The sequence below is a fragment of the Pleurodeles waltl genome, chromosome 7 (genome assembly GCF_031143425.1).
Source record: "Pleurodeles waltl isolate 20211129_DDA chromosome 7, aPleWal1.hap1.20221129, whole genome shotgun sequence".
NCBI classification, from domain to species: domain Eukaryota; kingdom Metazoa; phylum Chordata; class Amphibia; order Caudata; family Salamandridae; genus Pleurodeles; species Pleurodeles waltl.
In genome coordinates this window covers 1,153,282,427-1,153,308,437 of record NC_090446.1, presented here as the reverse complement: position 1 = coordinate 1,153,308,437, position 26,011 = coordinate 1,153,282,427, and the positions used below count along the sequence as shown (strand labels likewise).

At 45.8% G+C, this 26,011-nt stretch overlaps 1 protein-coding gene across 2 annotated transcripts in view; it reads right to left on the bottom strand.

Annotated features, from left to right (window-relative positions):
* Window positions 1-26,011, bottom strand: part of METTL23 (methyltransferase 23, arginine) — a 218,361-nt gene that overhangs the window by 26,240 nt on the left and 166,110 nt on the right. For both annotated transcript variants that reach the window (XM_069200242.1, XM_069200241.1), the window contains exon 3: window positions 20,413-20,650. In XM_069200242.1, the coding sequence (XP_069056343.1) occupies window positions 20,413-20,650 (238 nt within the window). The remainder of the gene's footprint in view (window positions 1-20,412; window positions 20,651-26,011) is intronic.

Below are 26,011 nucleotides of genomic sequence, written 5' to 3'. Positions count from 1 at the left end.
TCCTATAACATAGTAGTAACGGTGAGCTGTAACCATGTTAATGGCCTGTACCTCTAGCGGTAACCGAATTTGGACTTAGCTGTAAGGGGCAATATATTGCCTTCCATCAAGTATGGCAGCCCCTTGTTCAATATAATACTCAGGTATTTCATCCCCTAGGGGACCCATGACATACAGGCTGTCTCCGTGTCATTCAACAGGGGCATTACCTCACATATTTCCCAATTAACCCTATACCCTGAAAACACAGAAAAGGAGTCCAATCGTTCCTCCAGGGCAGTAATGGAAGAATGTTGGTTTTACAGAGTCTGCATAAAGAAAGGATTTAATACCTCCTTTGTTCATAGGGATAGCCAAGATCTAGTGGGAGAACTGTATGGCCATTGTAACTGTACCCAGTATTAGGTCAGGAAAGATGATGCTTCATCCATACACAAGGGTCCTTGGTTTCTAGGTGCTAGATAGGCTCTCAGCTTAAGGTCAGCTTAACTGCTGCACCTGGTGGCAGGAAGCTGCAACTGACCAGAGCCTGCCCATTTGCCAAATGAGGGACGACACTGACCAAAAGTTCGGGACCAGAGGATTACATGAAGGTATACTATCTCTATGAGATATCAGAGAAGGGTACCACCACAGTCAAAGGGGTGGTAGCAATAGGAATAGCAGCAAAGACATTTGCTATTTCTGCACTTTTAGCTGAGGGGAAGGCAAAGATGTGCATGCTAATGTACTTTCTAACGTTAAACAGCCAGAAAGGATACAACTGTCTTCCATTAAAGGTAAATCCATGTCAGCCTTCCTTCTAAATACACGGTTCCTCCAAGGCAGTGGATTCTCACCAAAACATAGGGCCAGCTGTGTCTCATGCAGCAGTAATTACATCCAAAGTGGTGTAGCACTCTCCTGCCGGCCCTTTCACAGTCTCACCTCCGGCATCCAGATGTGATTAGCAGCCTCGAAGCAGGCCTCCACCAGAGACTCCACTTTTCATGCTCTCAGCCTCACCACTGGGCATGTCAGTATAATGAGCCTGAAGAAGCGCTGGACAATGTATGTGATTGTACTAGAAAAGGTGGAAACACCCAGTCTCTGTCAATGTTGCAGCTGAGGCATCTGACTACCTTCCATACAATCCCTCTCATGCATTCAGGTCTCCTCACCCTCAGGCCTTCCTCTAAGGTGCACATTTACCAAGAAATCACTCAACTACTTTCGTTCTCCTATCTAAGCACTGCCTTTCATCTTTCCTTCCAGTCTCAACTTTTTTTCACTAGTTCAGTCATCTTTATGTTTGCTTCTCCCCCCCATGCTCTTCTCTTCATGATTCATCTTTCTCACTTCTATCCTCCTTTTGCTGGTTCTGCCTCTCTTAACATCGGCCTCTCCTCTACACGTGCTGCTATTCACCACAGTTCTTCCTGAGCCACTTACCTTGCTTTAACTCTTCTGCAGGGGCACAACACAGGCCCCTGCGGAGCTGGCTGGCCCCCACCACTTCAGGGGGCCCCAGCCACCACAGCGCCCCCATTCAGCCCAGGGGAAATGAATATCTATAAGACGGGAGGCTCAGGCATTCACCATACATCCCTCCTAACATTCTGCTAAGGCATAATTTTGTGTTATACCACTGCCCTTGTGTTCCATTAAATCAGTCTCTCCCTTTCCACACTCCTTCTTTGTGGATTCTGCCTCTCTTACATGTCTCTCTTTTGTATGCTGTTCTTTCTACCTCATCTCTCTTGAACTCTTGCTCTGTTACTGCCTCAGTCGTCCATTATTTATTCGTTTCATGTAAACTACACAAATGTAAAAGACACTGCTCGCTTATGCGCAGCTACAGCTAATGTTTATCTATAACTATATGTAACTTTTGGCTGCACATGTTTGTTTGAAAAATACAATGAAAGAGACTTGTAAAACAAAATACCTTCTCCCTCCAATCTTTGCTCTTCTCCTTTTAACTTCAAACAAGTTGAGCAGAGCCTAATATGATTCGAGGTCATTCTTTCTTTTGTTGCAGCCTTGCAGGATGCCATCCTTTCCATTCATGCAGAGCAGGACTCACTTCACAACTAAGGAAGCTTGAAGTGCTGTGGCTAATCGCTGTCAGGCAGATGCAGCAATTAGGCCGATAGATGGGTGCCAGCAAAGCAAGTTTGGCAGGGACTGTCGTTAGAAGTGCAATTAGAACTGGCAACTGACAAGGGGCTGAGGCGATCATTTTGCCCTTTCATCCCATAGCTAAGGGACCCAGGAAAGGAAGCCTACCTTGTCTTGGGCCACGCAGCGGTGCACCGTGGCTGGAAGGCGCAAGGGTGGGGCCTCCCCAACTAGAACTCTTAAGACTGATACCTTTATAAAGGCAGTGCTCTGGTGTGGGACCCTGTAGGTTTGAGCAGGCACAGGCCCTTGGCATCTGTCTACGCTGCCCTTGCCTAGAGCTGACCCTGAGCACAGTGATTAGATAATTACTTGAAGTGCCCCCTGGTGTGAAGACAGCCCTTCCTCTGCTTGACTAAAAATCCGGGTATCATGTAGGGCTCACAATAAAAGAAATAACCACATCAGATCACAATGGGCACTGCTCACCCAGGATGAAGTAAAAGAGAATGGAGAGGTAGTGAATATAAATGAGGTAAGACTAAGCAGCGGGGAGAGATTTTAGAGGAAAAGTACAGCAGAGAGAAAACAAATGAACATAATAGGGGCAGAATCAGCAACAAAGACCAAGAGGTTGGAGGAAACACGCAGCAGAAGAGAACCAGTGTGTGGGATGGGCAGAATCATTGTGATAATGGAAGAGTCTGGGGGTATATATTCTAACATTTTACGCAAAAGTGTTAAAAGTTATGCAAATTGGCACAAAGTGTTTATTTGAAATTTACTTTCCAGCACAATACTTAATTTGCGCTGGAAAGTAGCATGAAAGTAGCACGAAGCAGTGCGTAACACTGCCTTGCATTATTTTGCATTAAGGGAGTTTCATAGGTGGTATGTGGGTGTTCACATGAACCACCCACGCTTTTGAAGCAAAACCCTATATACTAAAATATGTAGACAGAGTTTTGCATGAAACAATAGCACCCTGGCATTATTGAGGAGAAATGTGTTTATTAGTCCAATTTTCTCTGACTGTGCATGTGTGCTGCACTATAGCACATACACAAAGTAGGAAACGTTTCAAAGTTAGTTCAAGCATAGTATTGTGTAATGGAAGGGTAGCCTTTCAGTAGAAAACGGATGCTAGACTTGACGCAAACACTTTTATTTGCTTCAAGTCTAGCATAATAAATATTTTAGTAAATATACCCCCTTAGAGAGAGAGGAATTGAAAGTTAAGTATGTGGAGGTGGCCAAGACAACAAATTACCAGGGACAGCCAAGCCAGAACTTAGTCAATAAGTCAAGCCTTAAAAATAGTTCGCATGTACATCATACAACAAACATAATTTTACAATATGATAACAGGTCATCAACATTGAAAAAAACATATTTCTTTAACTCACAGAAGCACTTCACCTTAGTAGATCAAATTATATCACTTCACTGAGCAGTATTTATTAAATGTAATAGTTTTAAAACATGAACGGAGAAACATTCCTGCCCTAGAACTGATCATAATGATATTTGTGGACTAAGGTGCATGACAGGGTTCATGTGTACCTTGTATGTGGGCTAGATTCTTATTATACATGGAGCAAAATTACAGTCTATTACATCCTGAATATAAGCGAGGCAGAATCAGCAAGGGAACATAAACGGAGTGGACAGAGAGAGACAGTGATGAGATATGGATGGAAGAGGGCAGAACAATCGAGAGATAGTAAGAGGTTGGTGGGGGAGGGAGAAAGGAGTCGAGAGGAGGATCTTAACAGGCAGAAACAGCAAAAAAATGTAAAGGCTTGGTGAGCAATCAGGGAGGTAGAGGTTGATGTAAGAGGTGCAGAATGAACAAGAAATGTTAAGAGGAGAGAGGGAAGGAGGAAAAGAGAGGTCTGTGTAACAGGGGCAGAACCAGCAAGAGGGAATAAAAGAAAAGGGGAAAGGAAAAGAAAATCAGTAAATTTAGGATGGTAGAAGTGGTGGAGAAGATAAAACGCTATATGGAGAGCTGAGATGTGAAGAGAAGAATAGGCAATGGAGACATGAATGCAAGAAGAGTTAGACCCAGCAAGAGAAAGTGAGAGACTGGGTGGAAATATGAGAGGTCAAGAATAGAAGGGAAAGATGGCTGTAAGAATGACAGAATCAGAGAGCTAAGATGCTTTAGGAGAGTTGAGAGATGAAGAGGGGATAATAAAGGGGTGAAGTGGATATTAGAGAAGCTGAATCAGCAAAGGTAGGTGAAGGACTAGGCACGAGTCCTGGAGTAGAGGTAAAAATGTCTTTGAACCAGTAAGCCAAGCCCATTGCAATTTTCTATCTCTTTATTTTCCATGTAAAAAAATAGGCAAAAATCGTTTTAGGTTTTAGATGCATCTGCATCCTTCACAAAGGCTTTTCACCTGGAACCGCCCTCGACGTTTCTGTGGAATTCCAACATCATCCCTGCGTACTCCATTACTCCTCTTCACCATTCCATTAAATTTTGCTTCCAATGGAGTCCTGTCCTCCCTATGTCCTGACCGGAGATCAAGAGATCATAGTAGCTGCCCTGAACCTTCCTTCTCAGTATCTCACTTGCCTCGTCACTGGTTCCTACCAATGCAAAAAACACTGCGGTTGTTCTGCTCAAACATCCTTCAGCAGGCTCAAAACTTCTCAGCATCTTCTGACATCTTGTTGCTGCCTTTGCTTGGAAATCCCACAATATTTGCATGTTATAGGAAAAAGGCAGAAGTATATTGTGAGACCTTTACTTTGGGTCAGAGTCAATGATTGAATGGCAGTGTCTTTGGTAGATGCCATTGTTTAAAACTGCTCTTTCAGAACTTAAGACTATTTTATTTCATTTAGATAAGAGTTATTCTCCACAGGTGACAACAACGAGGAGTCAAAGCTTTCTTCAGGAGGTGATAAATGTAATGGAACTTAAATACAGTATATCACATTAATCAGACCTGATAAGCACTTTTTCCACCCAGCCTCATTTTTTAATTTAAAAGATACCGATTTAGAGAAGGTGGTTATAAAATGAAACTCACAAAAATGGCTTCTGTAACTAATAGCCCCCAATATCCAACAAACCTTTTTTGATGTCACTGTGCAAAGTGTCTTGCAAAGTGATAATGGACACTAAGCCATTCTGCATGAATTAAGTATTTTGAGGTCCAGGGAAGAGGTCTAGGCTCAGACAGAAAAGATGGAGAACCTCTTCGATCGACTGGCCTGTGGTCGGGGCCAGCTGGTGGGGCAATTTTTTATTACTGTGGGTAAACTGGGCCCCTTGATTGGAATGCCCTGGCCTTTGGTGCACAACTCAAAAAAACACTGCTGCATCCCTATGTTTGGCATGCACCGAGTGAGTATGACTGTGCTCACAAAGCCAGCAGGCTCACTGCAGCTTGACAGTGGACTACCCTGTGCAAGCACAGTATGATGTATGCCTCCTCGCCCTACAAAAAATAATCCCAAACCTCAAGGAGTGAAAGCGAGGCCTGGGGAAACTGCAGCTTTTTTAGGAGGACAGTTAAAATTGGCCTAATGTGGGAGGTTAGGAGAAGAAAAGGAAGTGTACCGGAGAAGGAGGTTGCATGGGGGGTGGGGAGCTGAGGAGGAGAAGTGAGGAGGCAATTCCATAGAGTACATCAATGCAACTGAGTGATCTGACAATCATTGAGCCTATCAAGAACGTTCAGAGAGGCAGATAATGCATTGCAGGTTGGAAGTGCAAAAGTGTTAAGTAGCCTGGAAGAGGTAAATGGAGTGATTTGTGGATGATGGAAATGGTCCTGCATTCAAAAATCTCTTTAACCAATATCCAATCAATCTATCTGAGCACAGATACAATTTGATTACTACTTCTCAGGCTAAATATAAAGTGATTGGCATGGTTCTGGTCCTTGTGCAATCTGGCAAGTGTCTACTGAGATTCTAGAAATACGTGACTTCAAATTTTTTAGGGTCGAGCCTGCGTTGCATGCGCTCGCGCATGAGTATCGCAGCGAGACGCTTTAGTTATTAGAAAAGGGCTCGGAGCCCTGTCGTCGTCACGTTAGTGCTTTTTATTGGCTCGTGGGCTTGCCTAGTAAAATCTGCTTGCTTTCATTAGTCGAAGGCATGCATACGTCATGCCTTTTCCGGTGGCTAGCCCTCCTCGAGCGCATCGACCAAGTACAGAAAACATGCGAGGCTTGCTTTCTTCTGTCGGATCGTGGACTACTTTTTCTCTATTTTCCTAGTGCGATTTCGCTTGGCAGAAGTCGAGCGCTTTACACAGTTAATTTCACTTTTTCGGGTTACGTACATAAAAGCACTTCTGCCGATAGATGAAAAGTCGGGTTAGGAGTTTACAACGCGCTCAGCTCTAACATGAGCAAACGCGAGACCCGTTGTATTGCAAATGCTTGTTTAAATTGTAAATGTCTTGTTTTATTTTAGCTTCATTTTGCAAGTCAAGCACCACCCCCAACCTACCTATTTCACATTGCTACATTTCTTTTCCTCATAGGTGTAAACTGCACACAGCGTACTATAGTAATTACCTCTTGTTTTGTTGTTTTAATATACTACTTGTCTCTTTAGTGATTGTCTCACAGTGTACCTTTTGGCAGTGTTTTTTCCCCGGCAACACATTGTTTACACTTTTTAGCCATTTCTTCAATATATCTTCAAGTTATTTCAGCTCTTTGTTCAGAGTAATTGCTGTATTTAGGTTCTCAGTGTGCAGGTGAGGGGCCAGCCTCTGGTTCTTCTGCCTGTCAATATATTAGCCATTCCACCCATATACGACATTTGTGCCATCTCCTCTTATCTTTTGCAATCTGTGCTCTGTTATTTGTTATATGCTTGTGTGAAAGGAAGGCTGGAGAGTCACTTGATGTCCTGCTATGTAGCTCTCGGACAATCTGTCTTGGACTTTTGATAATGCACTAATCTGGAAAGAATTAGTGAACACTGGAGTAATCATATCCGTTTTTGAGAGACCTATGCCTAGCTTATGACATAGTCTGATTAATGTAATATATTTACACTTAATACATCTTTAAATATATGTACTTATTTTATTAGGGTTATTTATATGTTTGCAATTTTAGTGATATCCACACTAAGTAAGCAGCTTCTTGCAATTCTGCTTCAACAATGCCAGAAAATGAATGGTCAATTGATGTCACTTCCTGTGATGAGATATTACAGGGCCTCGTATGTTTCCATTCTGCCCAGGGCCCCACATCCTAGAATCGGCACCGTGAACTTTCAATAGAAAATGGCAAGAATACTTAACATGGCCGCCGAGCAGCAAACCGCCAGATTACATGATAATTCAACTGTTTCAATGGCCATCAGCACTGTGACTAGTGAGTATTGCATACAGTTTTTTTGCAACCTGTAATTTCTTACCTTAGCATTCTGAGTACTTTCTGCCCCCCTTGTCTTTCTTGTTGTGTTACGTGGCTGCTATGGTTAATAAAGCAGAGAAGATACTGCATAATCTGAAGTCTTCAGTCCTGACAGAATCCGGCCACCATGTGTTAGAGATAACCTTTTAAGCACCTCATGTAGCTCTGCACGGGCAGCCCCCAGTAAATATCAATGCCTCCAAATCAATCAGCTTTTTGGGTACTTATGTGCATAGAAACCCAGTATTCTACTATTACCGCAATTTTCTTTAATATATCTGTGGCAACCCATTTATTTGTATACAGAAAATACACAGATTATGGTATGAGAGGAGCATCACGCGCATAGTGACGGATTAAAGACATGGCCAAAAACGTACACAGAATACCTCAACCATGAAATAGATCTTTTACATTGAACCACATGTTGATGATGGTAACCTGCAACTCCTGCTTCAAAACAGAAGACTTCAGCAATGCTTGGTTGCTAATGGAAATGCCAGTGTTTGTCTACTCTGCACCCACTGGTGCCACACCTTTGTTCTCCAGGGCACCCTGAGAAGTGGGAGGGTCCATTTACTGCAGCGAGCACTGCAGCACCTCAGAGCCCACTGCCAACAAAGCTGAAAACCTGAAGGAGGCCCATGTGCCTCTGCCCTCCATCTCAGTGGGTTTGTCCCCTCCCCCACTAGGAGTAGCCTCTACTGCAGCTTTAGGCGCATTTGCCTCCGCGGCACCCATTCAATTTGCTGAAATGCTGATATGATAGAGAACAACACAAGTTGCAGGGGAGAAGCTCACTGCCTGTCACTGTTACAAAATGTCCATAAAAGTTGCGGGCTGGAGGAGGCTGCCATCACAAGAGAGCACACCATCACCACAGCTGATTTGAGGTAAGAGGTTGCTTTCACCTAGAGACAAATAGGTGTCCGGGGCAGGTCTGGGTACATCAGATGCGAACATGCCCAGTCTGAGCTGCTGATCTCTAATGAGAAGGAGCTGTACTGGCAGCGGTGGGCCGTATGTCCTACTCAGGAAAGGTTCCATATGAACAGGACGTTTCTTGCTTCTAGGTTGTGTACAATGATGAGGTACGTTACAGTGAGCCAGCAGAACTATTATTTACCCAGGCACACCAGAACATTCTGATGAAACCTGCTCACATGGTTCCTTTGTCTGGACCCCTCAGGGTCAAAAGACTATGGAGAGAAGAGTTTCTTATTTGTAATGGCCTGGAATGTCCATAGGAAGTGAGCACTCCTATTGCTCCTGTACTACATGCAAAGTGAGTGGTAAGTCTAGAGAGAAAAGACAATCCCAGTGTGAATGACAGTGGTAGGAATATCTTTTGAGAGGGTTGAGACTGGTAAGTTTGGTCCCCCATATTCCTTTACAAGTTCTGGGAATAGAGTGGTCCATATGTTAAGACAGCTAGAATGTTGTTGTATTGAGAAGCCTTAATATCCTTGTGGTAGCCAAGGTCCTGATTGGTACTGTGAGTAGATTGTGTAGAGATAGCTGCAATCCTAGTAGCCAGTAAAAAAGAGAAGGACAGTGAGCTTTTAAGTACATCCAGAGGATGGCACAAGGAAGGCTAATCAACTTTCTCCAGATCTGACACATACACAGCAAAATTAGTGGAGACTGCACTGAGGCAATGCTCACATTTGTTTTCACCGATCTCGGTCTGACACAGAGATGCATGTATAACATCAACACTGAGGGCACTCTTCCTTTGATAAATCACAAGTTTAAAATGTTAAGTCCCTACATTAACTGACATTGAGGCAGAGGATGTAAGGATGCTGGACATCACGGTTGTTGAGAAGTCTTGCTCTTTCCAATTTCTCCAACACTTCTCTTAAAATGTAATCATGTTGTTCTTGTTTTATATTCTCACCCCAAATCACCACACCATCCTGGAATACTAATACCTTCTTCAACCCTTCCTAAACTCTTTGCATGACCCTTTGAAAAACAGCTGATGCTGTGGTGAACCCGAAGGGCATAGGAACAAATTGACACACACCTTCTGGTGTTATGAAGGAAGTTGATTGCCTTGATTCCTTATGTAAGCATATCTGATGATATGCATTGGACAAGTCTAAGGTAGTGAAATATTTCCTATCCATCACACTTGCTAACATCTCCTTTATGCATGGAAGGCGATGTCGATCTATGTAAATGCACCTATTTAAGTCCCTTAAACCCACACACGTGGAGCTTTCCATTAGGTTTCTTTGCAAGAATGATCTGACTTAACCAATCAGAAGCCTCAAGGGGTTCTATTACTATTTAATTGATTCTCTCAATGCTAGAGGAATATTCTGCACCTTGTGCACTTTGGGAATTGCTCCATCTCTTAATACTATGCGATATTTGAATTTCTTTAAACAATCAAACTTTTGTTTGAATACATTTGGGAATTTATTAACCCATTCACTTTTGTTGTGCTGTTCAGTTAATAATACCTGTTTGGGATGACTGGGGTTGAGAATTATTCTACCTGCCCATTGTCCCTTCCATCTCAACAATGATCTTCCCTTCTCCAGTGCATACACCTTTCCTTCAGTTTTTCTACCTTGGAACTCAATTTCCATCATAAAATGGCAATTGGACACCACAATATCCTTCAGGTTTAACATCACTTGGGTGCAGTTCTCTCAATTCAATTCTCTCCCAAATTACTTTGTCAATGAAAGTAAAAGGCGAACATGGATCTGCCCACAAAGTTATTTCACTCCCATTGATTGTGATCTCATATTTTGGTAGGCGATAAATATGATTCCTTTCACGTAAATGTTCAGCCCTTTGTTGTTCCATCCCACATGCAACCAGTACCTTTATATCATCAACTTCTTCTTCCTCCCTTTTATCAGTTTCTCCTCCCTTATAGTTCTTCCCTTGCTCACTAAATTCCCCAGCTCCCAGACCTAAACACCCCCCTAAATTTAGTATTTAGGGCACCGAAGAACCCAGGAAATGAGATTGCTGCAACCTGAACTAAGAAGAAGGACTGCTGACCTGAAAGCTCTGCAGAGACGATGGAAGACGACAACTGCTTTGGCACCAGCCCTACCGGCCTGTTTCCTGACTAGAAAACCTGCAACAGCGACGCATCCAACAGGGACCAGTGACCTCTGAAGCCTCAGAGGACTGCCCTGAACCTAAGGACCAAGAAACTCCAGTGAGCAGCGGCTCTGCTCAGCAAACAGCAACAATATTGCAGCTTCTTGCAACTTTTAAAGGACTTCACTCTTCCCGCCGGAAGCGTGAGACTTCACCCTCTGCATCCGACGCCCTCGGCTCGAGCTCCAGAGAACCAACATCACAGGGAGGACTCCCAGGCGACTGCGACCTCGTGAGTAGCCCGAGACGACCACCCTGAGCCCCCACAGCGACGCATGCAGAGAGAATCCAGAGGCTCCCCCTGACCGCGACTGCCTGTAACAAGGAACCCAACGCCTGGACCAAGCACTGCACCCGCAGCCCCTAGGACCATAAGGAACTGAACCTCAGTGCAGGAGTGACCCCCAGGCGACCCTCTGCCTAGCCCAGTCGGTGGCTGGCCCGAGAAGCCCCCCTGTGCCCTGCCTGTCTTCTAGAGTGACCCCCGGGTCCCTCCAGTGAACCAGACGCCTGCTTTGCACACTGCACCCGGCCACCCCTGTGCCGCTGAGGGTGTGTTTTGTGTGCCTATTTGTGTCCCCCCCAGAGCTCTACAAAACCCCCCGGGTCTGCCCCCCGAGGACGCGGGTACTTACCTGCTGGCAGACTGGAACCTAAGCACCCCTGTTCTCCATAGGCGTCTATGTGTTTTGGGCACCTCTTTGACCTCTGTAACTCACCGGCCCTGAGCTGCTGGTGTGGTAACTTTGGGGTTGCCCTGAACCCCCAAAGGTGGGTTGCCTATGCCCAGGAACTGAGACTTGTAAGTGTCTTACTTACCTCACAATCTAACCAATACTTACCTCCCCCAGGAACTTTTGATTTTTGCACTGTCTACTTTTAAAATAGCTTATTGCCATTTACCAAAAACTATATGTGATATTGCTCTAATTCAAAGTTCCTAACTTACCTGTGTGGAGTACCTTGCATTTTATGTATTTACTTCAAACCTTGAACTTGTGGTTCTAAAAATAAATTAAGAAAATATATTTTTCTATATAAAAACTATTGGCCTGGAGTAAGTCTTTCAGTGTGTGTTCCTCATTTATTGCCTGTGTGTGTACAACAAATGTTTAACACTACCCTCTGATAAGCCTACTGCTCGACCACACTACCACAAAATAGAGCAATAGAATTATCTAATGTTGCCACTATCTTACCTCTAAGGGGAACCCTTGGACTCTGTGCACACTATCCCTTACTTTGAGATAGTATATACAGAGCCAACTTCCGACATTGGTAGATCAGCGGTGGGGTCTAAGACTTTGCATTTGCTGGACTACTCAGTCAATACCTGATCACATGACTAAATTCCAAAAATTGTCATTAGAAACTGATTTTTTAAATTTGAGCTATTTCTCTAAATTTTTAAAAGTCCTGCTAGGGCCTTGTGTACGTCCCTGTTAGCATTTCTTTTAGAGTTTAAAAGTATGTAAAAGTTTGGACTTAAGTTCTAGAAGTAGTTTTTAGATTCTTAAAAAGTTATCCCAACTTTTAGCGAAATAATGTCTAGCACAGATGAGATGATGGTGGAACTAAACCTCACCCCTTACCTGCATCTAGGGATGTCAGAGTTAAGGACTCTCAGTAAGCTAAAAAATATAAAGACTGGGTCCAACCCTACCAAAATTAAGCTCCAAGGGCTTTTGGCAAAGTTTGCAAAGGACCACCCCTCTGAGGATAATCCTACAGAGGGAGAAATTAGTGACCAGGAGGATGATTCCCTCCCTCCTGTCGTAATTAGGGAGACCAGGGTCCCTCAAACCCTCCCCAGGGGAGACCAGTAACTCTGGAAGCATTGAGGGCAGCCTCAATGAAGATGACCTCCTGTTAGCCAGGATGGCCAAAAGATTGGTTTTGGAGAGACAGCTCCTAGCCATAGAGAGGGAAAGACAACAGATGGGTTTAGCTCCCATCAATGGTGGCAGCAACATAAATAGGGTCAGAGAGAATACTGATATCCTAAAAATCCCCAGAGGAATTGTAACAAAATATGAAGATGGTGATGATATCACCAAGTGGTTCACAGCTTTTGAGAGGGCTTGTGCAACCAGAAAAGTAAACACATCTCACTGGGGTGCTCTCCTTTGGGAAATGTTCACTGGAAAGTGTAGGGATAGACTCCTCACACTCTCTGGTAAAGATGGAAAATCCTATGACCTCAGTAGGGCTACCCTGATTGAGGGCTTTGGATTCTCAACTGAGGAGTACAGGATTAGGTTCAGGGGGGCTCAAAAATCCTCGAGCCAGACCTGGGTTGATTTTGTTGGCTTCTCAGTCAAAACACTGGATGGTTGGATAAATGACAGTGGTGTAAATGATTATGATGGGCTGTATAGCTTGTTTATGAAAGAACATCTTTTAAGTAATTGTTTCAATGACAACCTGCATCAGCATCTGGTAGACCTAGGTCCAATTTCTCCCCAAGAATTGGGAAAGAAGGCAGACCATTGGGTCAAGACTAGGGTGACCAAGACTTCCACAGGGGGTGACCAAAATAAAGGGGTCACAAAGCCTCCCCAGGGGAAGAGTGTTGAGACATCCAAGGGAAAAAGTAAAGCGTTTTCTACAGGGCCCCAAAAACCTGCTCAGGAGGGTAGGTCCAAAGCCTCTTCACAATCCTCATTTGGGTATAAGGGTAAAAACGTTGATCCCAAAAAGGCCTGGTGTTGCATCTGTACTCAGCATGGACATCAAACTGGAGACAAGGCCTGTCCCAAGAAAAGTCCCACAACTACTACTCCAGTTAGCACTGGAATAGCCAGTCTCCAGGTGGGATCAACAGTGTGCCCAGAGCAAATCAGGGTTCACACTGAAGCTACATTAGTCTCTGAGGGTGGGGTGGACCTAGCCACACTTGCTGCCTGGCCGCCTAACATGCAGAAATACAGGCAGCAGCTCTTAATCAATGGGACTAGAGTAGAAGCCCTGAGGGATACAGGTGCCAGTGTCACTATGGAGACAGACAAACTGGTTTCCCCAGGACAGTACCTGGCTGGACAGACATATCCAGTCACCAATGCTGACAATCAGACTAAAGTCCATCCCATGGCAATGGTAACTTTAGAATGGGGAGGGGTCACTGGCCTGAAACAGGTGGTAGTCTCTTCTGCAATATCAGTAGAATGCCTGCTTGGAAATGATCTGGAGCACTCAGCATGGGCTGAGGTAGAACTCAAAACCCATGCAGCCACGCTGGGTATCCATGAACTGGTGTGTGTCAAGACAAGGGCACAATGCAGGGCTCAGGGTGAAAAAGAAGTGTTGGAGTCTGGAATAATGGCCCAACCTTCCAAGAGAAAAGGAAAAAAGACTGGGGAATCAGCTTCAACACAACAAAAGAAGCAGAACCTCTCTTCCCAGGAAGATGTTCTATCCCCTGAGGGAACTGAGTCCATGGAGCTAGGACCTTACCAGGTTGAGCTCTTGGGTCCAGGGGGACCCTCAAGGGAACAGCTGTGTAAGGGGCAAGAAACCTGTCCCTCTCTTGAAGGCCTAAGACAGCAAGCAGCTGACCAAGAAAAAGGAAATGTCAGTGGAACACACAGGGTCTATTCGGAAGATGGACTCCTTTACACTGAGGCAAGAGACCCCAAGCCTTGTTCCACTAGGAGAGTGCCTCAGGAGTTTAGGGAGTGCATTCTGACCTTAGCCCATGAATTCCCCTTGCTGGGCATTTGGGACAAACCAAGACATGGGAGAGGTTAGTCGACCATTTCTATTGGCCCAATATGTCCCAGAAGGTAAAGGAATTTTGCACCTCCTGTGTTACCTGTCAAGCCAGTGGTAAGACAGGTGGCTACCCAAAGCCCCTCCTCATTCCACTTCCAGTGGTAGGGGTCCTTTTTGAGAGAGTGGAAGTGGATATATTGGGTCCACTAGAACCTCCCACAGCATCAGGGAACCAATATATCCTAGTAGTAGTAGATCATGCTACTAGGTACCCTGAGGCAATTCCCGTTAGGTCCACCTCTGCCACTGCAGTAGCCAAAGCACTCATAGGTATCTTTACCAGAGTGGGATTTCCTAAGGAGGTGGTTTCTGACAGAGGTAACAACTTCATGTCAGCTTACCTGAAACATATGTGGAGAGAGTGTGGGGTGACTTACAAATTCACCACACCATACCATCCACAAACCAATGGCGTTGTTGAGAGATTCAGCAAGACATTGAAGGGCATGATCATGGGGCTCCCTGAAAAACTCAAAAGGAGATGGGATGTCCTCTTGCCATGCCTGCTTTTCGCCTACAGAGAGGTGCCTCAGAAGGGAGTAGGGTTTTCCCCCTTCGAACTTCTGTTTGGCCATCCTGTTAGGGGACCACTAGCTCTTGCAAAAGAAGCCTGGGAGAGACCTCTACATGAGCCTAAACAAGATGTGGTGGACTATGCATTAGGCCTATGTTCAAGGATGGCAGCGTACAGTGAAAAGACAAGCAAAAATCTTGAGGCCAGCCAACAGCTCCAGAAGATGTGGTATGACCAAAAGGCTGCTATGGTTGAGTTTCAGCCAGGGCAGAAAGTCTGAGTTCTGGAACCTGTGGCTCCAAGGACACTTCATGACAGATGAAGTGGCCGTTACCCAGTTCTTGAGAAAAAGAGTCAGGTCACCTACCTGGTTGACCTAGACACTAGCAGGACCCCCAAGAGGGTGATCCATGTGAACTGCCTCAAACTCTTTCATGATAGGGCAGATGTAAACATGTTAATGGTTACAGATGAGGACCAGGAAGCTGAGAGTGAATCTCTCCCTGATCTCCTCTCCACTGACCCTAAAGATGGCTCAGTAGATAGAGTGATCTATTCAGACACCCTCTCTGGCCAACAGCAGGTTGACTGCAGGCAAGGCCTCCAGCAGTTTGCTGAGCTCTTTTCTTTAACCCCTGGTCAGACACACCTGTGTACCCATGATGTGGATACAGGAGACAGAATGCCTGTCAAAAACAAAATATTTAGACAGTCTGACCAAGATAAGGAAAGCATCAAAGTGGAAGTCCACAAGATGCTGGAGTTGGGAGTGATTGAGCACTCTGACAGTCCCTGGGCTAGCCCAGTTGTCTTGGTCCCCAAATATCAAACAGAAGATGGCAAGAGAGAGATGAGGTTCTGTTTGGACTACAGAGGGCTTATCTCTGTCACCAAGACAGATGCTCACCCCATTCCAAGGACGAATGAGCTCATAGATACATTAGGTGATGCCAAATACTTGAGTACCTTTGACTTGACAGCAGGGTACTGGCAAATAGAAATGGCACCTGGAGCAAAGGGGAAAACAGCATTCTCTACACCTGATGGGCACTACCAGTTTACTGTGATGCCCTTTGGCTTAAATAAAGCCCCTGCCATCTTCCAAAGGTTGGTGAATCAAGTACTTGCTGGCTTGGAGTCCTTTAGATGAAGCTTATCTCGATGAAACTGCAGTCTTTAGCTCCTACTGGCAGGATCACCTGGTCCTCCTGAAGAAGGTTTTGCCGGCCCTGCAAGCAGCAGGCCTCTCTTTCAAGGCATCTAAATGTCAGACAGGGCAGGGTACTGTGGTTTACTAGGGTCACCTTGTTGGTGGAGGCCAAGTTCAGTCACTTCAACCCAAGATCCAGACTATTTTGGACTGGGTAGCTCCAAAAACCCAGACTCAAGTCAGGGCATTCCTTGGCTTGACTGGGTACTATTGGAGGTTTGTGAAGGGTTATGGATCAACAGTGACACCCCTCACAGAACTGACCTCTAAGAAAATGCCCAAGAAAGTGAACTGGACCGTGGACTGTCAAAAGGCCTTTGACACCCTGAAGCAAGCAATGTGTACAGCACCAGTTTTGAAAGCTCCAGATTACTCTAAGCAGTTCATTGTGCAGACAGATGCCTTTGAACATGGGATAGGGGCAGTCCTGTCCCAAACAAATGATGACGGCTTTGACCAACCTGTTGCTTTTATTAGCAGGAGGTCACTCCCCAGGGAGCAGCGTTGGAGTGACATTGAGAGGGAGGTCTTTGTTGTCGTCTAGTCCTTGAAGAAGTTGAGACCATACCTTTTTGGTACTCACGTCATAGTTCAAACTGACCACAGACTTCTCCGATGGCTAATGCAAATGAAAGGAGAAAACTCTAAACTGTTGAGGTGGTCCATATCCCGACAGGGAATGGACTTTGTAGTGGATCACAGACCTGGGACTGCCCATGCCATTGCTGATCGCCTGTCCAGGTTCTTCCACTTAGAAAATGAAGACTCTCTTGGGAAAGGTTAGTCTCATCCTCTTTTGTTTGGGGGGGGGGTAGTGTAAGAAAATGCCTCCTTGGCATGGTTACCCCCTGACTTTTTGCCTTTTGCTGATGCCAAGTTATGATTGAAAGTGTGCTGGGACCCTGCTAACCAGGCCCCAGCACCAGTGTTCTTTCCCTAAACTGAACCTTTGCTTCCACAGTTGGCACAGCCCTGGCACTCAGATAAGTCCCTTGTAAATGGTACCCCTGGTACCAAGGGCCTTGATGCCAGGGAAGGTCTCTAAGGGCTGCAGCATGTCTTATGCCACCCTGGGGACCCATCACTCAGCACATGCACACTGCCTTACAGCTTCTGTGTGCTGGTGGGGAGAAAATGACTAAGTCGACATGGCACTCCCCTCAGAGTGCCATGCCAACCTCACACTGCCTGTGGCATAGGTAAGTCACCTCTCTAGCAGGCCTTACAGCCCTAAGGCAGGGTGCACCATACCACAGGTGAGGGCATGTGTGCATGAGCACTATGCCCCTACAGTGTCTAAGCAAAACCTTAGACACTGTAAGTGCAGGGTAGCCATAAGAGTATATAGTCTGGGAGTTTGTCAACACAAACTCCACAGTTCCATAATAGCTACACTGAAATCTGGGAAGTTTGGTATCAAACTTCTCAGCACATTATATGCACACTGATGCCAGTGTGGAATTTATTGTAAAATGCACCCAGAGGGCATCTTAGAGATGCCCCCTGAATACCAATCCGACTTCTAGTGTGGGGCTGACCAGTTTCTACCAGCCTGCCACAACCAGACGAGTTGCTGGCCACATGGGAAGAGTGCCTTTGCCACTCTGTGGCCAGGAACAAAGCCTGTACTGGGTGGAGGTGCTTCTCACCTCCCCCTGCAGGAACCAAAACACCTAGTGGTGAGCCTCAAAGGCTGACCCCTTTTGTTACAGTGCCACAGGGCATCCCAGCTAGTGGAGATGCCCGCCCCTCCGGCCACTGCCCCCACTCTTGGCGGCAAGGCTGGAGGAGATAATTAGAAAAACAAAGAGGAGTCACCCACCAGTCAGGACATCCCCTAAGGTGCCCTGAGCTGAGGTGACCCCTGCCTTTAAAAATCCTCCATCTTAAGTTTGGAGGATTCCCCTAATAGGATTAGGGATGTGCCCCCCTCCCCTCAGGGAGGAGGCACAAAGAGGGTGTAGCCACCCTCCAGGACAGTAGCCATTGGCTACTGCCCTCCCGGACCTAAACACACCCCTAAATTTAGTATTTAGGGGCACCCATGAACCCAGGAAATGAGATTCCTGCAACATGAACTAAGAAGAAGGATTGCTGACCTGAAAGCCCTGCAGAGATGACGGAAGACGACAACTGCTTTGGCCCCAGCCCTACCGGCCTGTCTCCTGGCACGAAAACCTGCAACAGCGATGCATCCAACAGGGACCAGCGACCTCTGAAGCCTCAGAGGACTGCCCTGATCCTAAGGACCAAGAAACTCCTGTGAGCAGCGGCTCTGCTCAAAAACAGCAACAATATTGCATCTTCTTGCAACTTTTAAATGACTTCATTCTTCCCGCCAGAAGCGTGAGACTTCACCCTCTGCACCCGACACCCCCAGCTCGAGCTCCAGAGAACCAACATCACGGGGAGGACTCCCAGACGACTGTGGCCTCGTGAGTAGCCTGAGATGACCCCCCCTGGATCCCTACAACGACGCATGCAAAGAGAATCCAGAGGCTCCCCCTGAATGCGACTGCCTGTAACAAGGAACCCGACGCCTGGACCAAGCACTGCACCCGCAGCCCCCAGGACCAGAAGGAACCGAACCTCAGTGCAGGAGTGACCACAGGCGACCCTCTGCTTAGCCCAGTGGGTGGCTGGCCCGAGAAGCCCACCTGTGCCCTGCCTGCACCGTTAGAGTGACCCCCGGGTCCCCCCATTGAATCCAATACAAATTCCGACGGCTGCTTTGCACAATGCACCCGGCCGCCCCTGTGCCGCTGGGGATGTGTTTTGTGTACTACTTGTGTCCCCCCAGGTGCTCTACAAAACCCCCCTGGTCTGCCCCCAGAGGACGTGGGTACTTTGGCAGACTGGAACTGGAGCACCCCTGTTCTCCATAGGCACCTATGTGTTTTGGGCACCTCTTTGACCTCTGCACCTGACCGGCCCTGAGCTGCTGGTGTGGTAACTTTGGGGTTCCCCTGAACCTCCAACGGTGGGCTGCCTATGCCCAGGAACTGAGACTTGTAAGTGTCTTACTTACCTCACAATCTAACCAATACTTACCTCCCCCAGGAACTGTTGATTTTTGCACTGTCCACTTTTAAAATAGCTTATTGCCATTTTAAGAAAAACTGTATATGATATTGCTCTAATTCAAAGTTCCTAACTTACCAGTGTGGAGTACCTTGCATTTGATGTATTTACTTCAAATATTGAACTTGTGGTTCTAAAAATAAATTAAGAAAATATATTTTCTATATAAAAACTATTGGCCTGGAGTTAAGTCTTTGAGTGTGTGTTCCTCATTTATTGCCTGTGTGTGTACAACAAATGCTTAACACTACCCTCTGATAAGCTTACTACTCGACCACACTGCCACAAAATAGAGCATTAGAATTATCTAATTTTGCCACTATCTTACCTCTAAGGGGAACCCTTGGACTCTGTGCACACTATCTCTTACTTTGAGATAGTATATACAGAGCCAACTTCCTACAGTAACCAATGCTCCTTGCTGGCAGGCACATCTCGACGTGTTATGTGTACTTGCGACCTTTCGCTTGAAACTGTCCTAAGTGGAATGCTGTGCTTGGAACAGAGGATCACAATGCTGTGCCGGAGGAGCGCAACAATCTTGAGCGCTCTTCTCAGCTTTCAAAAGTACACCACAAGGTAGAACGTTACTTGGTTATATCTTTGAGGCCTGACATTACCGCCGATCGAGGACCAACAGTCGCCCAGATATGCTCACCCACATCACAGTTGATAAAGTTTCTGCACCAACGCACACTGATCACTCCCGTCTTCCTCTCTTTGTAATGACTTTCTGTGCAGTTTACATGCAGTATTAGTACCGAAAGCTCAGCTACCTTTAGAGTTGCTGCAACTGAATGCCTTCTTTATGCAACCTAGAGCAGCCAGTTCAAATTTTGCCCAGAGTTACCTTTCTCTTTTACACTTGTCACGCTCTAGGTCAATGAAACGTGGCCTGGAGTCATCACGATGATTTGTGCTCACGTTGGTGTCGTTTTTCAACAGTATCCCATCCTCGTCACCACTTCTGGGTAAAACAACACTGCTTCCAATTCCTTTTTGAGTGATTTATTAAGTATCTCCCAATGATCCCCAGCCAGGTATACTCAGCAATTGTCTGCTCCACAGCTTCTGCCAATCCACACTTTAGATTCCAGAAGTGGAAGCACACCATTGCTAAGCACAGCATCACCAGTTCTGACATACTGAAATTCTAAACACAACATGAACAACAATGTATTGCCAAAGAGATGATATTAGGTAGTTACCTTCAGGTTCGTAAAATACGTCGGATCCTAGAATAATATCCACAGGAGGCAGAGTCAATAGCTCAGGTGATATGTCGCCCCAGGTGAATCCACAAACCTTCACCCCGTGGAGGTTATTCATCTGACAGCTACGACGACAATTTTCCAGACATTCAGGAAGCTCTGCGCTGTCCGATAATGTTACATCTGCACCACATTTTGCAGCAACAACACCTGGTAAACTCACACCAGCTCCAAGCTAAGCACAAAGAGAAATCATTATGTGCAGTTTTCCATGTATATTGCAGGCACTCTTTAAATAACCGAAGGTTTAACTTTACCTCTGGTCCCCATAAACAGTCAAGGTTACTGAATATACAATTCCTAATTAACAGAATCTGACTATGTGACAGCAAAACCTGAGAGACCCTATGACAACAGCTCTCCTAATCCAGGCCTATCACTCCTCTTTCAAGCCTGCCCAGAAACTTCAGGCCCTGTTCAAATTTGTTCTTTGTTATCACTAACAGAAGAATGGTAAATACTTATTTAAGAGTTATAGCGGTTCCCCCTGTGGTATTGTATACCAAAAAAGTGTAAAAAAAAAATACAAGAGTCTGGTCACAGACCAGACCTTGTGGCCAACCACCATTATGCAGGCCATGCACGGTGAGGGTTGGGCATCTGCGGTGAGTTGGGTGCAAGGTCAACCCACTGCTGTACACAGCTGAAGACTGTGTGCTGCACCTTGAAGGGGGAGGGGTTAGCTGCAGATTGTGGTGCTGGTCCTGCTTTTATTAGATTATCAATAATACACATTAGAGAATGGTATGGGACTGTATAGAACTGTAATGTATAATAATACACAAAGTACCTGTATATGGTTATATCATAATGAGAAATGTCTGTTTGCTGGGAGCATAGTCCAACATGCCGACTAATAGTGATATGATGTACGAGAAAGGCATGGAAGGGAGGGAACGGTTTGATTATCTAAATCAGTGTGGGTGTCGGCACTTTTAAGTCACTGAGCTACAGGAGTTGTGGTATATTTTTGTTGAATGTCTAAGGAGGTTTCTGAGGAATCAGATTTGTCAAGTGTCCTCTAAAGCTTTTAGAGAGTTTGAACAGAGGAATTTCTTAAGAGAGTTATCAGCCCCTCTAATAAATTGGGTCCAAGCTCTTCATGTGTGAATGGAGAGTTGCCTGAATTCGTTCCCCTGAGAGGATGGATTTGAGACTGAATGTTATAGGTATGTCTAACCGAGAAGATTTTGTATAACTTTGGGAGGGAAGATACTAGGTGCAATGGTGGATAGGCCTGAGGTCCAGGTTACATATAAGATATGAGAGACGGTGGTCACTATGCCACTGAATTCAAACTAGCCTGACTGATGAAGGGTGATAACCCTTCAACTGGTCACAGGATGCTTGTTTCCAATCCAGGGAGGACTGGCCTGGCAGTTCAGGCTGGACACTTCCCATGTGGAACAGGGTCAAAAATGATTTGCATATGGCTGGGTCCAAACTGGGGTGGCATGGTGAGAAAAATACTTGATGGATTAAACCCAGATCTGTGACTTCGGAGAATGTTTGATTGGTTCCGCATTCCGTCCATAATTTGTGTTTGTTGGCTTGTTGTAAGGTGAAGATGCTGGATAGGTGTCCATTGTTATTTATTTTGCCCGTGGTTTTGTTATATAGGGCCAATGCCATTTTGCTAAAATAGGCACCCAAATTGAAGGTATTTAGTGGTACAAGCAGAAAGGTCCATGAGTGTCTAATGTTATAGTTCATGAAGGGTTATCAAGAAGGATCGCTTTTTCTATGGCACGGCTGAATGGTTATCTAAGACAAACCTATGTTCTATAAAGCCTGTAAGCCTATTTGAGATGGTTGGACGACTAATTTGAGAACTGGTTTGAGTCTGCTCACAAATATAAATATAAATAAAAAATATATATGTATATATTACCTACTTTTGGTCACCAGTAGGTTGTTATAGTTAGGACCTACTTTCCATAGGAAAAGGGTTTGCAGGGGGCTGCAGTTAAATTAAGTGCGGGAGCCCAAGCTTTTTATTTATTTATTTAAAAGTTTCCCTGGATCCCCCACAAATTATGGTGAAAATTAACAACAAAAATGCTTTTTTGCTCTGGGGTCCCTATGGGACCCCAGCACCAGAGCTAAGGGGTCAGGGTGACCCTACCCTGGCCACTTTTCTTATTTTTGTACTTTTTTTTTCTGGGACTCAGCTGAAGCCGAGTCCCAACATGGTTGCCAACACTTCCTTGTTGAAGTGTTGGCAGCCAATCAGATCTCAGCACGAGATCGGGAGGGTTTGCAGAGCCTTTGTGTCCCTATATATACAAATTTGGATTTCTTTAATTTCTCTACAACTATTTACACCAAATAACAAAAGGGGCTCTTTCTGGACCAAGAGCTACCTTTCTGCCAAATTTGGTGTAATTCCTTCCTGTAGTTTAAGCAATATCACTGTTCAAAATCCCTATGGAAAAATGTGTTTTTGACGGATCACCCCAAAACTTTCCAGACAGCAGTTGAAGTGAGCATCGTATTTTTTTGGAAAAGTTTGTGAAGAGTCATCAGACGGCACCGAAGTTCTTAGCAAAGCAATAAACACTTTTTCTATAGAAACTAGGTCCTTACTATAACAACCTAGTGGCGGGTATATATATATATATATATATATATATATATATATATATATATATAAGAGAACGTAGCCTCTTTCTAGCATTGTTCCCCCCATTGTTTGGCCTGTTTGTCAGTGTGTTTGACTGTGTCATTGGGATCCTGCTAACCAGGACCCCGGTGCTTATGCTCTCCCCCTTTAAATCTGGTTGTTGGATATTGTTAACACAGTATTTCATTCAAAATACTGGTGCCACCTTATAAGTCCCTAGTATATGATACCTAGGTACCCTTGGCATTGGGGTTCCAGGGGATCCGTATGGGTTGCAGCATTTCTTTTGTCACCCATAGGGAGCCCATGCAAAGGCTTCTACAGAACTGCCATTGCAGCCTGTGTGAATGCACCCTTTCACTGCCATTTACACTGCACCAGGTCACTTATAAGTCACCTATATGTCAGGCCTTCCAACCGTGAAGGCTGGGTGCAGAGTAACTGTGTGTGAGGGCACTCATGCACTAGCAGAGGTGCCCCCATGTCGCCCAGGATCATTTTCCCAGACTTCCTGAGTGCGGGGATGCCATTTTACGCGTGCACTGTACATAGGTCACTACCTATATACAGATTCACAATGGTAACTCCGAATATGGCCATGTTTGGTATCAAACATATTGGAATCATACCCCAAGGCTTTTGCAAGCATTGGTTGTATGATTCCATGCACTCTGGGGGCTCCTTAGAGGACCCCCAGTACTGCCATTACAGCCATCTGAGGTTTTCCAGGCAGCCACAGCTGCTGCCACCTCACAGACAGGTTTCTGCCCTCCTGTTGCTCAAGCAGCTCGAGTCCAGGAAGGCAGAAGAAAGCATTTCCTTTGGGAGGGGTGTTACACCCTCTACCTTTGGAAATAGGTGTTACAGGCATGGGAGGGGTAGCCTCACAGAGCCTCTGGAAATGCTTTGAAGGGCACAGATGGTGCCATCCTTGCATAATCCAGTCTACACCGGTTCAGGGACCCCCCCCCCTTTGTCCCTGCTCTGGCGCGAAACTGGACAAAGGAAAGCGGAGTGACTACTCTCCTACACAACCCCAGGGGTGGTGCCCAGAGCTCCTCCAGAGTGTCCCTGGGTTTTGCCATCTTGGATTTCAAGTTACCAGGGCACTCTGGGAGCATCTGAGTGGCCAGTGCCAGCAGGTGACGTCAGAGCCCTCCTCTGATAGGTGCTTACCTGTGTAGGTGACCAATCCCCCTTTCAGGGCTATTTAGGGTTTCTCTCTTGGGTGGTTCTTCAGATTCGGATTGCAAGACTCCAGCAGCAATCTTCTGCATCCTTTACTTCACCTTCTTACCGACGGAACTGCATCTGGACCCTCCATGAACTCTACAAACTTCGACAAAGAAGCAAAGACGACTTCTGCAACATTGTCACTTCAGCTCCTGCCAGCAACAGCAACTGTTTCCAGGTTGTGCATCCTCCAAGGACTGCCTGTCTTCAGCCTGCACCAGAAGAACAAAGGAATCTCCCTGGAAGTCAAGGAGTCACTTTCCTGCTTCAGCAGGCACCCCTCTGCAGCGACAACCGGTGGGTTGGGTCCCCCCTCCTAAAGAAGTGCGTGGATCCAGCAACATGAGTGGTGGACTGAAGTGGTCTCGACGGTCCAGATGTCCAGCTTTGGCGGAGGTAAGAGCTTGCCTCCCAAGACAGTACCCCCGTGCACCATGTGTTTTGCAATTGCCAAAGCTTGTTGGCATCCTTCCACAAAGTTCTTGGTGCACCATGCAGCTCCGGCCCCCAGGACTCTATCCTGCGATGCACAGCTCCTGCGTGACTCTCCGGCAGCGTGGGATCCCTTTGTGTAGTGCTGCGTGGGCCTCCTTTTGCACCTTTTTTGTCCCCGTGCTCTGAGACTCCTGTGCGTGCTGCCTGGTCTTCTGAGGGCTCTCTGAGTTGCTGAGAGCCCCCTCTCCCTCCCCTCCTGGGTAGAGTCCACCTGGTCCCTCTTGGTCCCAGGCAGCGCCATTTTCCACTAACCGCGAGCTTTGCGTGTGCCAAGGCTTGTTGGCGGAATCCAGCGGCACAAACCAGACTGCAATCATCCATCCGGAGTGAGACATCATCTGCACCAACCAGGAACTTGCATCTATCTTCTTGGGTGCAGGACTGACTGTTGTTCTTCACCGGTGGTTCTTCTTTTGCACCTTCATTTGGGTTAGCAGGGGCTCCTGTTCTCCCTGGACTCTTCAGTGCTTCTTGGACTTGGCACCCTTCTTCCACAGGTCTTCAGGTCCAGGAATCCATTGTTGGTGTCTTACAGTCTTTTCTGGTTCTTGCAATATCTTCTATCACGTGTTCTTGTATGTTCTAGGAAAGTTACTGTGATTTACTCCTGTTTGCTGGGCTCTGGGGTGGGTTCTATTACTTACCTTTGGTGTTTTCTAACACTCCTAGCGCCCCTCTACACACTACACTTGCCTAGGTGGGAAACCGACTTTCGCATTCCACTATTTTAGTATACAGTTTGTTTTCCTCCTAGGCCCATTTCTAACAATTGTGATTTTCACTATTTGCACTGTTTTTCTAACTGGTTTTACAGCTACTTCTGCATACTAGTGTATATAATGTGTATATTACTTACCTCCGAAAGGAGTATAGTCTCTAAGGTATTTTTGGCATTTGTGTCACCAAAATAAAGTACCTTTATTTTTGTAACACCGAGTATTTTTTTCATGTGTGTGAGTACTGTGTGACTACAGTGTTGCTGCATGAGCTTTGCATGTCTCCTAGTTAGGCCTTGGCTGCTAATCCACACTACCCCTACAGAGCCTGGCTTCTAGACACCGACTACATTTCACTAATAAGGGATAACTGGACCTGGTATAAGGACCTTTGGCACCCACTACAAACCAGGCGAGCCTCCTAAGATATATATATATATATATATATAGTACTCAAAATATCTTGCGC